The 12,399-nt window shown below is 42.4% G+C and overlaps 1 protein-coding gene across 1 annotated transcript in view; it reads left to right on the forward strand.

Moving 5' to 3' along the window:
* Positions 1-12,180, forward strand: part of Rxfp2 (relaxin family peptide receptor 2) — a 63,528-nt gene extending 51,348 nt beyond the window's left edge. Inside the window, exons 17-18 of the mRNA XM_021162802.2 lie at positions 568-786; positions 11,398-12,180. Of these exons, the coding sequence (XP_021018461.1) occupies positions 568-786; positions 11,398-11,657 (479 nt within the window). The 3' untranslated portion in view covers positions 11,658-12,180. The remainder of the gene's footprint in view (positions 1-567; positions 787-11,397) is intronic.
* The last annotated feature ends 219 nt before the right edge of the window (positions 12,181-12,399 follow it).

Genomic DNA, 12,399 nt, shown 5'->3' on the forward strand with positions numbered 1-12,399 from the left:
GGTTTTTATGTGTTATATTTATTGAAATGGCCAAAGCTTAAAGAATAGTGCTTCCAAGGCAATTATATTCGTGATAAATTCTAGGATTGTTTTATTCATATTTGTAAGACGAGGAACTAAGATTGTTATCTATTTCTGAGACGAGCATTACAATCTCAGAATCACCTTAAGGGGTGACTTTCCAGGAACTAAAATCAAAACTAATGTGTGTGTATGGTGTGTGTGTGTGTGTGTGTGTGTGTGTGTGTGTGTGTGAGTGAGAGAGAGAGAGAGAGAGAGAGAGAGAGAGAGAGAGAGAGAGAGAGAGAGAAGGGCAGTCTGACTTCATAGTATTCTAGATCTCAGCTTCCAACCCTAATTCTTCATGAAGAACATATGCCTTTGAAATCCTCTTTTAAGGCTAATAGAAACCCAAGTTCGTGGGAAGTTTAGCGACAGAGCTCTGAGGACATAGGAGAAGGGGCTTCTGGGAAAGGCCAGTGCCAGGTGTTGTATCAACAGTCACGTATCTGATGCTTCTCTGCCGGCCACTCAGAGAGTGTGAAACGAGCGTACTTTTCCCAACAGGTGTGAACTTGCTGGCTTTCCTCATCATCGTGATTTCCTATGTCACTATGTTCTGCTCCATTCATAAAACAGCCCTTCAGACTGCAGAAGTGAGGAGCCACATCGGGAAGGAGGTGGCTGTTGCAAACCGGTTCTTTTTTATCGTGTTCTCTGATGCCATCTGCTGGATCCCTGTATTTGTCGTTAAGATCCTGTCTCTCCTTCAAGTGGAGATACCAGGTCAGTCCTCTTCCTCATCCCCAGGTACACGGTGCCTTCTCAGGACCTTCGATTGACAAGGCCAGAGTCTAGAACAGTGCCTTGCACATAGTTAATTCTTCATAAGTACCTATGGCATTGGTACAAACAATTAACACTCCCATCCCAGTGTTTTATATTTAGTATTCTAAGTATCTTGCGTCTACCTGAGCTAGCTAGTGGTTCTTAGCCAAGAATATAAATGAAAGATAGATACATACATACATACATACATACATACATACATACATACTGTCTTAGTTTGGGATTTATTGCTGTGAAAGTCATCTTGACCAAGGCAACTCTTATCAAGGACATTTACTCGGGACTGGCTTACAGTTTCAGAGGTTCAGTCCATTACCATCATGGCAAGAACCATGGCAGCATCCAGGCAGACATGGTGCTGGAGGAACTGAGAGTTCTACATCTTGTTCCACAGGCAACAAAATGAGACTGACTGTCTTGGGCAGGCAGCCAGGAGGAGACTCTCCTCCACACTAGGCAGAGCTTGAGCATAGGACCTCAAAGCCCACCCCACAGTGATATATTTCCTCCAACAAGGTCACACCTGCTAATAGTGCCATTTCCCATGCCAAATATATTCAAACCACCACACGTATGTACATACATAGACAGAGAGATAGGTAGGTAGATAGATAGATAGATAGATCGATAGATAGATAGATAGATAGATAGATAGATAGATAGATAGATAGATAGATAGATAGGTAGGTAGGTAGGTAGGTAGATAGATAGATAGATAGATAGATAGATAGATAGATAGATAGATAGATAGATAGGTAGGTAGGTAGGTAGGTAGGTAGGTAGATAGATAGATAGATAGATAGATAGATAGATAGATAGATAGATAGATAGATAGATAGATAGATAGATGCATACATACATAAATAATACATACATACATACATAGAATCTCTGGTTCCACCAGGAATTCTAGATTGGTACCTGGGGGCCAAGGCATGCACAGAGGTATTCTGCTCAATTCCCCCCATGATTCAGATACTCAGATCCAGATAGAATCATCAACCCTATTCTAAAGTCCTCACCATGAAGCAACATCTCAGGCTTTGAAGGGCTACACAGCTCATGGAAACACCCTGACTTCACAGAGAAATATCATTGGTTTGTATCTTGCCTGATGCCTTTTCTGAGATCACAGCTAGCTGCCAGGAGCCACTGGGGGATTTATCCTAGCTCTTAAACTGAGCTTGGGGTCATCTTCCGCTCACAGCCCATAAGCAGGTCCACCTGAAGAGCTGATCGTGGTGGGAGCTGTGTCTTAATCATTGTGACAGCCCTGAGTCTGGCACATGGAAAGCAATGAAGAGCTCTTTTCCCCCAGCTTGTACAGTTATGGGAGGCCTGATCAGATGCCCCAGTGTAAAGTGATACACCAGGCCCAGTAGCCCCTCTTGCTTGAATTTCGCATCAAGCATAGATGTCCATCAAGCCATGGGAAATGTGGAATTGAACACCATGGACAGCCAGAGCTGAGTACTTGGAAGGCATTTTTGGTTGGGGCAGTGAAAACAGATGACATAACTGTTTGCTGTTAGCTCACTGGAGGAGATCCAACTGTGTGTAGTAAAGATGTTCCCCTTGAGCAATCTTCAAACTGTGACCCCCTACCTGGACAGCTTAAGTCTTTCATCAGACCATTTCAAATTCAATAGGACCAAATCATCCATTGGCTTGCTCTGCTCACATAATGAAGTCCAAATGTGGGACTATCTCTTCCCTCCCACCTCACCCTTATGAATTCTGTGATGTAAGCCCAGAGTAACTGTGAACTTTCTCTTTTGTGTTTCTCTGATATGACATTAACATTGGCCAGGTTTTCTTCCACCTGGTGATCATGCATGCTCTCAGGAGACTAGAGTGTAGTCCGCTGAACACATCTCTCCCTCAATGCTCAATGCAAGTTCTCTCTCCCTAATGGCACCATTCATGGCCTCATGACCCAACCCAGTCGCTCAACATCCATAAGGTCTTGTTTCCACCGTGCTTGTTAGCCCCACTTGAGCAGCATCATACCAGTCTGCATCTTGAATCCATGTGTCCGTTGCTCTCTTAAAATTGTAAATTCCAGAAAGGTTGGGAGCATACATTTTCCACTGAGTTCTTTACAACATGGTCTTTAACAACAAAGCCTCAGCTGCCATGCTATGAGCTGTCCCAGGGAGGGTGAGGGGTCAGGAACACACCAGGCTGCTAACCAGTGTTTGAGTTCTATGAAGAGCCTTGCTCAGTGACTCGGGGAAACTGGGGCTGTCCAGGAGTTGCGGTAAAGACGGGGGTTTGTCATCTTTGCCCCCCCATACCTGTCTTTTTGCCTCAGATGCTTCTCCCAGTTGTGGGGGAAGGAAAAGAAGGCCCCAAATGAGTGAGTTGAATGTTTCCTGCTCCTATCCTGATCCACCTACTGGATCTTTCGAGGTAACAAAGCTTCACTGGAGTGCCTTTTAGATGGCTCTCAAGTGGCTCCACTGTTCTACAAGTCTCTTAACTCTATGGCGGCCGAATTCTTTCCTAAGGCCACAATACCAAAATATTCTATACATTCTTTTTTTTTTTTTTTTTTTTTTTTTTAATCAATTGAGGGACTAGCTAGCCAAGATCAAGGTGATTTCAGATTTGGTTTTCCCAAGGCCTTTCTTATTTGTCTTAAAGATGGCCACTTTAAACACAGCCTCCACTTTGCTATGTCTACACCTGTATGTTTCCCTGTGTTCTCATCCAGGGTCTCCTCACATGCCCAATTCCTCTTCACAGACATCAGGTAACTGAGAACAGGACCACACTGCTAATAACCTCTTCTGAATTTACTTACTTCTTGAAATGCTTTCTCTTCAAACCTAGTCATATTCAGGGACACTGGCATTGTGACATAGATAGATAGATAGATAGATAGATAGATAGATAGATAGATAGATAGATAGATAGATAGATAGAGAATGTATTCAGTACTGAAAGTGAAAAATCCAATGCAAAGTTCCATGGATCCAGAAAGGTTATTCTAACTTTAGAAGCTCATTGAGATGTATACAGGGTTAGGGTCTAATTCATTTCCATCTGTGTTTTTTGGTGACCTTTTTGTTAATAATAAAGCTTATTTTAAAAATGAAGGCAAAAAGAACAAAAGAGTACCTTTATACAGAAATAGTTTGCAAAATGCTCTCAGAGCATTTCCTCCTGTTTTGCCTTAACAACAATCAAAATTTAGTCAATAAAACTCAAAAAAAAAAAAGGCAGTAAGAATCTATAACTCCTTAGTATACTAGGCAGCATCCATATATACAACATCAGCTGCACTGTGTTATGGGTATTGTGTGTCAGTATCCTCAGCCTGTGGATATATTCCAGGGATCAGTACTTGCCTGGCATGAATGAAGCCTGGGCTCTGTCCCCAGCACTGTAAAAACAAACAGCCAATTTCACTTTCTACTCTCTTCCTTGCTCCCTTCTTTCCTCCTCCCTCCCTACTTCCTTCCCTCCCTCCCTCCCTCCCTCCCTCCTTTCTTCCTAGTTTTTTTTTTTTTTTTTAGACCAGTAGTGTTTGGTTTTACCTCATGTCTTTAAGATGTCTAGCCTCTGGCTCTTGGTTATCCAAGCAGTATGTGTTCATTCTTGTGGAGTGAGCCTTAAGTCAAATCAGACGTTGGTTGGTTACTCCTACAAGTTCTGTGCCACCATTGCCATAGAATACTTTGCAGGTAGGATAGACTGTAGGTCCAAGTTCTTCTGGATGGGTTGATGTCCACGTTTCTCTATCCGTAACCTGCAGAGTATCTTCTTGCACCCAAGAGACCAGCACATAGGGGTGAAGGCTCCATGTAAGCACCAGCTCAGCCTCTCCATGTTCAGTGAATTGTGTGGGTGTTGTCTCCAGCAATGGTGCCCTGATCTCAGTTGGATGAGAGAATCCCTTTGTCTTAGCAAGAGTGTGGGTTGTTTGGGGATCCATAGGACCCCTTGACCAACAACTCTATTGAGTGCAATCCTGTCTGGCCACTGGGAAGCTTGCCAGGCTACAAGAAGCGAGACTTTGTATCTCCCATTACTAAGATCATTTCATAGATTCCAGAAAGTGTCCATTGTATCAAGATTCCACCCATCCCTCATAAGCCTCCCAATTCCAGTCATCTCTCCCCACACTCTCTCTTTCCACCTCATCCCACCTCACCCCTACCTAGCCCCCACTTCCTCCTCCCATACCTACTGGTCCCAGGTCTGCTGAAAATAATCTATTCTATTTCCCCCTCTGAGGGAGGTCCATGTGTACCCCCTACTTAGACCCCTCCTTTTTCCTTAACCTCTCTGGGCCTACAGATGGTAGCTTGGTTATCAGTTGCTTCATGGCTAATATCCACTTATGAGTGAGTACTTACCCCACTTGTCTTTCTGGGTCAGGATAACTTTTTTTCCTCTAGTTCCATACATTTGCCTGCAAATTTCATGATTTCATTTTTTTTAACAGCTGAGGAGTATTCCATTGTTGTTATTGTGTACTCCAAATGTACTCCATTGTGTAAATGCACCACGTTTTCTTCTTTCTTTCTTTCTTTTCTTTCTTTTTTTTTTTTTTTTTTTTTGGTTTTTTGAGACAGGGTTTCTCTGTATAGCCCTGGCTGTCCTGGAACTCACTCTGTAGACCAGGCTGGCCTTGAACTCAGAAATCTGCCTGCCTCTGCCTCCCAAGTGCTGGGATTAAAGGCATGTGCCACCATCACCACCACCACCACCACCACCCCCCCACCCCCCGGCTACACCATGTTTTCTTTACCCATTCTTCTGTTGAGGGGCATCTAGGTTGTTTCCAGCTTCTGGCTATTTTGAATAAAGACAAAAGAAACATGTTTGAGTAATGTCCTGGTGGCAGGATGGAGTGTCCTTTGGGTATGTGTCCAAGAGTGGTATAGCTGGATCTTGAGGTAGGTTAATCCCCAACTTTCCGGAGAACTGCCATATTGATTTCTATACTGTCTGTTCAGGTTTGCAATAGAGGAGTGTTTCCCTTGCTTCACATCCTCACCAGCATTATCTGTCACTTGTTTTATTGATCTTAGCCATTCTGACACATGTAAGATGAAATCTCAGAGTAGCTTTGATTTGTATCTCCCTGGTGGTTAAAGATACTGCACATTTCTTTAGATTTTTCTCAGCTATTGGAGATTTCTCTTTTGGGAATTTTCTGTTTATATCTGTTCCCCCACTTTTCAAATTGGATTATTTGTTTCTTTGATATCTTGTTCCTTGAGTTCTTTCTATATTTTGTATATTAGTCTTCTATCAGGTACGAAGTTGGTAAAACTCTTTTCCCTTTCTGTAGGTTGCTGTTTTGACAGTGACCTTTGACACACATAAGCTTTTCAGTTTCTTGAAGTCTATCTTATTAATTATTAATCTAGTGCCTACGCTATAGCTGTTCTGTTCAAAAAGTCATCTCCTGTGCCCATGCATTCAAGGATATCCCCCACTTTTTCTTCTGTTAGATTCAGTGGATCTGGTTTTACGTTGTAATCTTTGATCCACTTGGACTTGAGTTTTGTATAAGGTGACTAAAATAGATCTATTTGCACTCTTCTACATGCAGACATCCAATTTGACCAGCATCATTTGTTGAAGATGCTGGGTTTTCCTGCACCCTCACCCCATACTGTGTGTTTCTGGCTTTATCAAAAATCAGATGTCCATAGATGTGTGGATTTAAGTCTGGACTTTAATTCCATTGATCAACGTGTCTAATTTTGTGCCAATACCATGTAGTTTATTATTATAGCTCTGATGTACAACTTGAAATTGGAAATGGTGGGACCTCCAGCGGTTCTTTTACTGTTCAGGATTGTTTCAGCTACCCCATTTTTTTGTTTGTTTGTTTGGTTGGTTTTTGTTTTTTGTTTTTGCTTTCCCATATGGAGTTGAGAATTGTCCTTTCACGATCTATAAAGAATTGTGTTGGAATTTTGGTGGGGATCACACTGAATCTGTAGATTTTATTCAGTAGGATGGTCATTTTTACTACTTTAACCCCACAGATCTAGGAGTATGAGAGATCTTGCCTCTTCTGATATCCTCTTTAAGGACTTGAATTTTTTATTATAGCAGTCCTCAACTTGTTTAGTTAGAATTAGCCCAAGATGGTTCATATCATTTGAGACTATTGTGAAAGGTGTTTTCCCCTCATTTCTTTCTCAGTCCATTTGTCATTCATATATAGGAGGATGGCTGATTTTTTTTTAATTTTTATTATAATTTTTAAAGTTAATGTTGTATCAGGCCACTTTGACAAAAGTGTTTATCAGCTGTAGGAGTTCCCTGGTGGAATTTTTAGGGTCACTTTTGTATCATCTGAAAATAAAAACTTTAACTCCTTCCTTTCCAATTGATATCCCCTTGTTCTTCAGTTATTTTATAGCTATAGCTAGAACTTCAGGTAATAATTTAATAAATATAGAGAGAGTGGATGCCTTCTCTTGTTTCTAATTTTAGTAGGATTGCTTTGAGTTTCTCATCATTTAATGTGATGTCGGCTTTAAGCTTGCTATACATTGTCTTTGTTATATTTAGGTCTCTTCCTTGGGTCCCTAGTCTTTCCAGCACTTTCATCCTGATGGGGCATGGGAGTTTGTCCATGGCCTTTCTCTGCACATAATGAGACGATCGTGTGTTTTTTGTCATTCAGTCTGTTTAAATGCTGGGTTACATTTACTGATTTTTGTATGTTCCTTCTCTGGGATGAAGCTTACTTGACTATGGTGGGTGATCTTTTTGATGTGCTATTGTATTCTGTCTGCAGGTATTTTGTTGAGTATTTTTACCTCTATGCTCATAAGAGAAAATGGTTTGTAATACTCTTTACCTGTTGAGTCCGTGTAGTTTGAGGGTCAGGATGAGCGTAGCCTCATAAAATGAATCAAGCAATGTCTCTTCTGTTTCAGTTTTGTGGAATAATTGAAGGAGTATTGGTATTAACTCTTCTTTGAAAGTCAGGTAGAATTCTGTGCTAAAACCATCTGGACCTAGTTGTTGGTTGGTTGGTTGGCTGGTTAGTTGGTTGGTTGGTTGGTTGGTTGGTTAGTTTGGTTTGGTTTGGTTTTATAGATTGGTGGTTTGTTTGTTTGGTTGATTTTGGGGGAAGACTTTTAATGGCTGCTTCTATTTCACTGGGGGTTTAAAGATCTATTTAAGTCATTTATCTCATCTTGATTTAACTTTGATAAGTGGTTCCTATCATATATATATATCCGTTTCTTTTAGATTTTCCAAATTGATGGAGCACATGTTTTTATAGTAAATCCTTATGATTTTCTGGAATTCCTTATTGCCTTTTGTTATCTGCACCCCCCCCTTTTTAGTTCTGACTTTGTTAAGTTGAATATTCTCTCTCCACCTAAAAAGTCTTTAATTTCTTTATTTCTGAACTAACCCATTTTTCATTCAGTAGAGAGTTGTTCAGTTCCATGAGCTTGTAACCTGTTTGTTTGTTTGTTTGTTTGTTTGTTTCTGTTGTTCAGCTTTAGTCTGTAGCAGTCTGAGAGGATGCAGGGAGTTATTTTAATTTCCTTATATCTGTTGAGACTTGCTTTGTGTCCAAGTATGTGGTCAATTTTGGAGAAAGTTTCACGAAGTGCTGAGAAGAAGGTGTACTCTCTTGTGTTTGACTGAAAAGGTTTGTAAACGCCTGGGATCCATTTGGTTTATACGGCTTGCCAGCTCCAGCATTTCTCTGTTTGGTTTCTGTCTGGATCACCTGTCCATTGGTGAGAGTGGGGTATTGAAGCCTCCCGCTATCAATGTGTGAGGGTTAGTATGTGATTTAAGCTGTAGTCGTGTTTCTTTTACAAACTTGTATAACGTCATCTTAGTGGATTTTCCTTTGATGAGTATGAAGTGTCCTTCTCTATCTCTTCTGAGTAGTTTTGGTTTGAAGTCTATTTTGTTAGGTAGTAAAATGGCTACCCAGCTTGCTTCTTAGGTCCATTTGCTTTGAATATCTTTCTCTTAACCTGTTACCCTGAGGTGATATCTATCTGTTAGACTGTGTCTTTTTATGGAGGAATTGAGACCATTAAGAGCTATCACTGGCCAGTGATTGTTGATTCCTGTTACTTTGGTATTGTCATTGGTGCTGGTGCTGGTGGTAGTGGTGGTGGTGGTGTGTGTGTGTGTGTGTGTGTGTTTCTTCTTTTGATTTTGCTGGTGTGAGATTATTTCCTGTGTTTCAGTAGGTGTAGTTAACCTCTTTAGGTCGAAGTTTTCCTTCTAGTACCTTCTGTGGAACTAGATTTGTAGAGAGATATTGTTTAAATTTGACTTTATCGTGAAATATCTTACTTTCTTTGTCTATAGTGATTGAAAGTTTTGCTGGATGTAGTCATTTGGGTTGGTGTCTATGATCTCTTAAGGGTCTGTAGGACTACTGCTCAGGCCTCTCTCTGGCTCTTACAGTCTCCATTGAGAAGTTGGCTATAATTCTAACAGGTCTGCCTTTATATATTACTTGGTATATTTCCCTTACAGTTTTTAATATTCTTTCTTTGTTCTGTATGTTTAGTGTTTTGACTATGATGTGCCAAGGGGGCTCTTTTTCGTGGTCCTATCTATTTAGTGTTCTGTATGCTTCTTGTACCTTTATTGGCATCTCCTTCAGGTTAGGTAAAGTTTCTTCTATGATTTTATTAAAAGCATTTTCTGGGCCCCTGAGCTTGATTTTCTCTCCTTCCTGCATTCCAATTATTCTTAGGCTTAGTCTTTTCATGGTATCCCAGGCTTCCTGAATATTTTGAGTCAGGAGATTTTTTTAGATTTCTTTGGCCAATGTATCAATTTCTTTTATCATATCTTCTATATCTGAGATTCTCTCTTCCATCTCTTGTATCCTGTTGGTGATGCTTGCATTTGTACTTCCCGTTAGACTTTGCGTTTTCTTTATTGATTCTATTCCCAACCTCAGGTCTTGAACATATTATTTCCTTACACTAGTTTGTGGTGTTTCCCTGAATTTCTTTTTTTGTTTGTTTTTGTTTTTCTTTTCTTCTTCTTTTTTTTTTTTTTTTTTTTTTTCCGAGACAGGGTTTCTCTGTATAGCCCTGGCTGTCCTGGAACTCACTTTGTAGACCAGGCTGGCCTCGAACTCAGAAATCTGCCTGCCTCTGCCTCCCGAGTGCTGGGATTAAAGGCGTGCCCCACCACGCCCAGCTTTCCTGGATTTCTTTAAGGGATTTATCCATTTCCTCTTTAAGGAAATGCTATCAATAAAGGCTGATTTAAGGTCATTGTCTTATGCTTCAGCAAAGTTAGAATATTCCTGGCCTGCTATGGTAGGATAGCTGAGCTCTCGTGGAGAGTTAGTACCCTGGCTGTTGTTGATTGTGTTTTTATACTGGAGTTTCAGCGGCTGGTTTTGGGATGATTAAATATCTAGGCGCTGATTGCTGGATTTGTCTTTGTGGGGTGGGCGTTTTGTTCCTTGGTTTCTGTTTCCTCTCTGGATTTTTGGAGCATATGATGATGTGTGTTGCCTGGTTTTTGTCCTGTTCAGCTCTTGTGTCCATGGGGAATGCCTACTGGTGTTGAAGGCTAAGAGAGATGGGGTGGGGGAAAGAAGGTTGGAAGAGAAGATCTTTGTGATCCACTGAGAATGAGATCAGAGAGGAAAGGGAGACCTCAGCAGGTTTCCTGCTACAGAGCTGGGATGGGACTGACCGAGGAGCAGGAGGAGAGGTGTGGGTCTGCCTTCACCCTATTTGTTGCTGCGTGAGGAGTAGCCCTTGGATTATCAGGGAGGTGCCTGCTGGACTTGGGGTCTGGGACAAAGAAACGAATTGGGGGAAGGAAGATTAGGAAGGGAAGATCTGTGGGATCCACAGAAGATGGGAGAGGGGGCAGGGAAGGATTTCTGCTGCAGAGCTGAGAGCGAGATTGGGGAGTTGGGTCTGGGGGAACAGAAAGAAGAGGAAGGGGAGGTCTGCAGACAGCCTGCCAGGTTTTCTGGTAGGCACTGATGTGTGTTATAAGGCCAAGGATATGTTTTATCCTTTATATGTTTTATAAGGCATGGTATGGTGCCGTGGGAAGGGGTACCTCAAGGAGCCCATGCTGAGGCACCCCTCCATGGGGGTTGGGGAGAGAGGGAGAGGGAGGGAGAGAGAGAAACGCGGGAATTTGGGCTGAGGGGAGAAAAGGGTCAGAGAGGAAAGGGAGTCTCAGAGTGTGTGTGGGGGGGGGGGAGGTGTGGGGGGGAAACAGTCCCTTTTATATAGCAAGCCTGGCCTACTAGGCTGTTGCTAGGTAACTGTTGGGCGGAGCATAGAAGGAATGTCAACAAGCTTGACCTGTGGTTTAGCAGTTGGTGCCTGCTGTAATTGCACAGGGAAGTTGGTGAGGACAGTGTGTGGGATCCACAGGAGATTGGGATCCACAGGAGATTGGGGGAGGTTGCAGTTGGTGTTCTGCTACAGCAGTAGGGATGGGCTGGGGACGGGTGGGGGTGGGGAAGGACTGGACCTGGGGGAGCAAAGAGAGAGAGAGAGAGGATCCATTTTCTATGTCCTTTCAAACTTATTTCGCCAGGCACAATCACTTCCTGGATCGTGGTTTTTTTTCTTCCGGTGAACAGCGCCTTAAACCCCATCCTCTACACTCTGACGACCTCCTTTTTTAAGGACAAGTTGAAACAGTTGCTGCACAAACATCGGAGGAAACCCATCTTCAAAGTTAAGAAGAAAAGTTTATCCGCTTCCATTGTGTGGACAGACGAGTCTTCACTTAAACTTGGAGTGTTGAACAAAATAGCCCTTGGGGACAGTATAATGAAGCCGGTCTCCCCGTAGAGGCTTTGGATCGCTGGACTTTGAGGGTACTACCTAAAACAAGGTACAATTTGGGGAAGATGGCGTCTGAGAAGGTTTCCATCTTGGCCAGCAGCCACCCACTCAGCACCAGGGACACAATGGAATGGCTGTTGGCCCCTGCGTTCCGGTGGCAGCTCTAGGACCTGTGGACCAAGCTGAGAATAGCATCGCAAGCCTCTCCTTGCCGGCTCAGACCTGGCATATACAAGTGAATGCATGTAGACTGATACAGGGTGGATCTCCAGGCAGTCAGTACTGCCTGCCTAGCCCTGTGGCTTCTCTTACACCAAGTTGCACTGTCTGTTAAGTATGGGCATCTATGACATCTTACTCCAGTGTGACCACCAAGGCACAAAATGAACATCTTTGTCATTGCTTTTTCAGTAGCGAATGAAACCGTCAACATCTTATCGATACCTTTGAGAGCTTCTGCAGGCTGCTGCAATAGCAACTTTGACCGCAGTTCTTCGCACCAGTTTATCGTGACTAGCATGACCAGACAAGCAGGAGGCGTGCTGTGGGAGACTAGAGCCAGTCGTCTCTTGACCTCTATTTAAGCTCAGAAAAGCTGAGATCTTAGATGATTTTTTTTTCTAACGTCACCCACAGAGGAAAGGAAATTGGAAACCCAAACTTTCCCCAAAGAGTTATAATTCTCAAATGCTTTAGAACAATATTTCTATTGCTGGTCATTTTTTTCTCTCTCTCTTTCTCTCATTTA

The sequence above is a fragment of the Mus caroli genome, unplaced genomic scaffold (genome assembly GCF_978045245.1).
Source record: "Mus caroli unplaced genomic scaffold, Mus_caroli_1 scaffold_4, whole genome shotgun sequence".
NCBI classification, from domain to species: domain Eukaryota; kingdom Metazoa; phylum Chordata; class Mammalia; order Rodentia; family Muridae; genus Mus; species Mus caroli.